At 33.1% G+C, this 5,137-nt stretch overlaps 1 protein-coding gene across 3 annotated transcripts in view; it reads left to right on the top strand.

Moving 5' to 3' along the window:
* Positions 1-5,137, top strand: part of LOC106469048 (syntaxin-binding protein 5-like) — a 55,031-nt gene that overhangs the window by 13,610 nt on the left and 36,284 nt on the right. For 2 of the 3 annotated variants that reach the window (XM_022397441.1, XM_022397443.1), the window contains exons 11-13: positions 565-722; positions 1,077-1,165; positions 1,491-1,606. In XM_022397441.1, coding sequence (XP_022253149.1) covers positions 565-722; positions 1,077-1,165; positions 1,491-1,606 — 363 coding nt within the window. Of the gene's footprint in view, positions 1-564; positions 723-1,076; positions 1,166-1,490; positions 1,607-1,896; positions 2,609-5,137 lie in introns of all 3 variants that reach the window. The other variant, XM_013929502.2, reaches the window with a different exon arrangement.

Genomic DNA, 5,137 nt, shown 5'->3' on the forward strand with positions numbered 1-5,137 from the left:
CATGAAATGTTCTTCACTTAACTTAAGCTGTACTTATTTTATAGTGTGGTCAGTTTCCTTGAGCTTTGTATGTGTTAATATTATGCTCATGGTCATTTATTTGTGTGGTCAGTTTCCTTGAGCTTTGTATGTGTTAATATTATGCTTATGGTCATTTATTTGTGTGGTCAGTTTGCTTCAGCTTTGTATTTGTTAATATTATGCTCATGGTCCTTTATTTGTGTGGTCAGTTTGCTTCAGCTTTGTATTTGCTAATATTATGCTCATGGTCCTTTATTTGTTTGGTCAGTTTACTTCAGCTTTGTATTTGTTAATATTATGCTCATGATCCTTTATTTGTGTGGTCGTTTTACTTCAACTTTGTATGTGTTAATATTATGTTCATGATTTGTGTGGTCATTTTACTTCAACTTTGTATGTGTTAATATTATGTTCATGATTTGTGTGGTCAGTTTGCTTCAGCTGTGTAAATGTTATAATTGTGCTGATGATCCTTTATTTTATAGTGTGGTCAGTTTTCTTTAGCTGTTTATTTATTATGACCCACGTTGTTCACCCCCGTAGCAGCCAACTGCAGAATATTATGTGCCATTGAAAGTGAAAAGTGGCCCCCAGAAGAGGGCTGCTGGATTTCAAGCTGAGTTAGTTTGTCTTACGCCCTGGGTTGATGGAGAACCACCTGGTCGTATCACTGCCTTAAGTGTCAACTCTTCATATGGCCTGTAAGTTCGACTTTATTATGTAACACTATAACACCGTAATGATAATCTCTAAATTTTATTTGAATTTCTGAGTTTTGAGGATGCCTAAAGTCGGTTATTTGTCATACATTACAAAAAAAAATACTATCATTATATAGACCAAGGAATTTTGATGAATATTCATGATGCTTATAGAGTTTAAATGGTAATTATAATATCCATATCTCTAGAAACTTAACTAACTGTCCTTGATTAGGAAAAAAGTGATACATTTGATTTATTTACTGAATGATCAAATATGTTTTGTGTATATAATAATTGTTTCTGTAATATATTTGTAAAGTTAAATAGTACAATACATAATTGGTTGTGCAGAATGGCCTACGGAAATGAATGTGGCTTGGTTGTAGTTGACATCGTTCAGCGGATCTGCTTGTTAAATATGGGGACACCAGACCTCTATGGTAAGCAGGAATTTGACCATCATAAATTAAAAAGTAGAAAACGTTAATTAAGAAACCAAAAGTACCTTAACAGTACTGAACCATCGGTGTTAGTAAAATCGTCTATAAATGACATTAATTAGACCATCATTAAGTTGTGGATTTAGATGTATGTGTTTCGAGAAATGTGTAAAAAAAAAAAAAAAAAAAAAAAAGTTGTGCATGATTTTGTTTATATGGCTTCAATGTTTATGAGAATAAAGTAGGTGGAGAAGTGTTAATCTGTTATAGATGCTCCCGCACGTAATTTGTGTTTAAGTCATTTAGCATCACTTGTATGCTGCAGGTTCATCAGATCCCTATCAAAGGGTTCCTCGTTCACCGAAGAAAAATCCCGTAACATCTATGAATGATAACGGATCTTTAGAACAAGACAGATGTCGTTCGCCCACATCTGACCAGGTACGACTGCTTATATTTTAATTTACTAAGGTGAAGAACGTTAGCTAATATTATAACCAGAATAGGTTCAAGGGGATTTTGTACCCACTTCCCTCCAAACAAATTAAAACTTCTTTTCTCTCTTTCTCTCTCTTTTTTTTTTAAATCTTCTTGACACCCGAGGTCTGTTTTTTTATGACCTTATTCCTTGGTTAGAAGTGTTTTTTTTTATCTTTTAAAGACTTCTATGCAGCATGTGATTTAGTTGATCCTGCATGTAATTATGTAGTGTTCTGGTTTATGTTTTGCAGCTAGCTGGCCCTGTAGTGACAGCAGAACCCCATTTAACTTTTTCTCAGTCCACCTCATCTAGTCACGCGGTAAGTTCTAGCCACTCGTCACAGTGTGATAATATTAGCTCCGAGGTTGTAAATTCAAGTGATAATGCAAGGCCAGTGAGGCCTCCTAGAAGGAAAACTAAAAAACTTCAAAACACTGGTCCTAAGTCTTGTAAAGCTGGTGAAGAAAGAGACATTGAAAATAATGAAGTAATAGAATCTCCAGAATTAGATGCTGTTTGTCAGAATAATGTGGAACAAAAGCACGAAACGGGTTTACAAAATCACCAGCCAGCATGTGTTACTGCATCTTCTCCATTGGGTGAACAAAGTGTTTTCTATGTCGATATCGTGAGCGGTTATTGTAGCTTGGAAAACAAGAACTCGTCAATGCGGGATACATGCAATGGAGCCGTTGATGCAGAAAGTAAAGCAGAAAGTCAAGAACAAAAGGGTTCTCAGATGAAAAGGGGTAAAAGTCTTTGGAAGCAGAACCCCCTAAAAAATATTAAACGATGTGCCTCTCAGGTTGACAACGTGCCTACTGATGCAGTGGATGGTGAGGAAAGTGAATTGAAGCAGAAGGAGGGGATGATGAAAAAAGACAAAAGGAAAACCAGACGAATAATAATTGATCTACGATATGATGTTGAGACACCTACGTCACCCATGGTTAAGATGTTTGGTAAGTTGTATAGAATACAGTGTCTTGACAACCCTCAACTGTATGCTTGAAATAATTGCTTTTTCTTTTGTGCTGGGCTTGTGGCTTTGCAATAGGTATAATTCTTTTTTTCTCCAATTTCTTGTATTCCTTGCTTCCAGTCAAACCTTTAAGTTGCTCTGTGTTTAATGTTTACTTTAGGTTGAAAAAAAATATGAAGATGAGACCAAGGTGTTTGGAAACTAGTGAACCAAATATGTTGTAATCTATATCCCCTTGAGTCTATGCTTGGGAATTCTCATAAAGGATAAAATATTGTGTCTTAAAAGTAACAATTTCTTTGCATGATGTTGTGATTAAAAGGAATTTATTTAAAATATAATAAACATCTGCCAATAACTGTAAAAATAAGTTAAAATGACATTTGAAAGAGACTGGAGTCTGAATATTTAACAGATTTTGTCTGCACAACTATGTTGCAAAGAGTTAATATGTGTGAATATTTATGGCTCTCCTTTGTACATGTAAATAACCAACTAACCTTTCTTTTTCTTTTTTTTGGCATTGCATGCATTTACTTTGTACAGAAATGCTTTCCGTTGTTAATTTCGTTTCCTTAAATTTCTAGTATATTCTTATTTGCTATACTTTCCCACAGTTTCTTAACGTACAGTAACTTGTTAATGTACTCTTAGGTTTTACGAAATTATTTTGGGTTGTAGTTTATTTATTTTTGAAACCTGCCTGGAAACTTATCATTAAATTAATTATTAAAATTATTATTTGCTTTTAAAGAAACATACAATTGTTATTACCAATTTTTATAAAATGGGCACATTTCTTCATTAAACATTTACAGTTGACATTTTTTTTTTTTTTTGTAGGCGTTATCGTCGATTTGATAGCTAATTTTATAAGATTTGATTTTTATTAAGTGCTTACTTTAAATTGTATTGTTAATGACCAAGTGATTTGGGTGTTCATTAACAAACTTACATTCTGAATATCATCACCACAGACTTGGGTTTGGTAGATGATGCTGTAAGTTTTATGGTCACATATTTGATTTAGGAATGGTGGTTAATGCTGTGGGTAACTTTCATGGGTCATGACCACGTGACTTAGGATTAGTAGGTAATGCTGTGGGTAACATTCATGGGTCATGACCACGTGACTTAGGATTAGTAGGTAATGCTGTGGGTAACTTTCATGGGTCATGACCACGTGACTTAGGATTAGTAGGTAATGCTGTGGGTAAATTTCATGGGTCATGACCACGTGACTTAGGATTAGTAGGTAATGCTGTGGGTAAATTTCATGAGTCATGACCACGTGACTTAGTATTAGTAGGTAATGTAATGCTGTGGGTAAATTTCATGACTGTTTTGTGGGTTCAGAACATTTGTTCAGGGTGAAAGATTTTCTGTATCCATAATGTTAATGATTTCAGTATATTTAGTGGGCTCAAGTCATGACCAAAACGTGAAATTCATTATCTAGAGAGTTACTGATTTCAAATTAGTTTACAGCTAAGAAATATTTTTTTTATTATTCAAAATGTTGTATTCTCTTCAAAATTGGTAATTTTTCATTGCAAACTCAAGAATTTTTATTCAAATATCAATGAATTTTTTTTTTATAGCACCAAGTTTTATTGTTTCTCATCAAATATGCATGATCCATTACATAGTTTATTCCTGTATTCAGTTTTCTAAATCTAGTCTTTTCCTATATTTCTTCTCTCTTTTTTACTTTATTGCGTTATGTTTGTAATATAGTGAGTTCTAACTTGATAGTTACCTTGTACTTAAAAAGAACAACTAAAAGAGCTCTATAAGCTTGCTAACCTCTTTAAATATAGTTAACACTGTCTAACTATAAACGTAGAATTATTGGGGATGAAGCTATTGAATATTCTAGAATGGTGATTCTCAAACTTTTCAGGCTTGTATACCACTCTTTCAATATGGGTCAATTTGACCAACCATGTGACCTCTATGTACTCATTGAAAGTCTTTATAGATTTAATGCTTCTAACTTTCAGTGTAGTATGTATATCTCGTGTACCACTCTCTCAGTATGGGCTTGGTCAATTTGACCAACCATGTGACTTCTTTGTACTCATTTAAAGTCTTTATAGATTTAATGCTTCTAACTTTCAATATAGTGTGTATATCTTCACAGAATTTGGCAGTTTTTCACATACAAAAAATCGTATTTTTAGGGAAGTATTTTTAATAAAATAAAGATTTCTACATGAATATAATGAGTATTTGTTTCGAATAGTATGTGTGCAAAGTGATTTTCATGTTAAAATTAAAAATATTTTTCCTCATCTCAAATTTCTATTGTGTAATCCCTAAAACCTCCTAAATGCATTTCAGCTGTTTCTTTTTTAGTAAAACTTTATAGTTTATCCATTGTTTTCCCTACCCTCTCTCAAAATGGAATCGGTCAATTCAACCGATCTTGTAACCACCAAAAAAAAAAAATTTAAATAAGTCAAAATTACCCCTTTTTTTCTTTCTAGAACGACTTCATATTGTAACA

This window comes from Limulus polyphemus, unplaced genomic scaffold, assembly GCF_000517525.1.
Source record: "Limulus polyphemus unplaced genomic scaffold, Limulus_polyphemus-2.1.2 Scaffold3274, whole genome shotgun sequence".
NCBI lineage: Eukaryota > Metazoa > Arthropoda > Merostomata > Xiphosura > Limulidae > Limulus > Limulus polyphemus.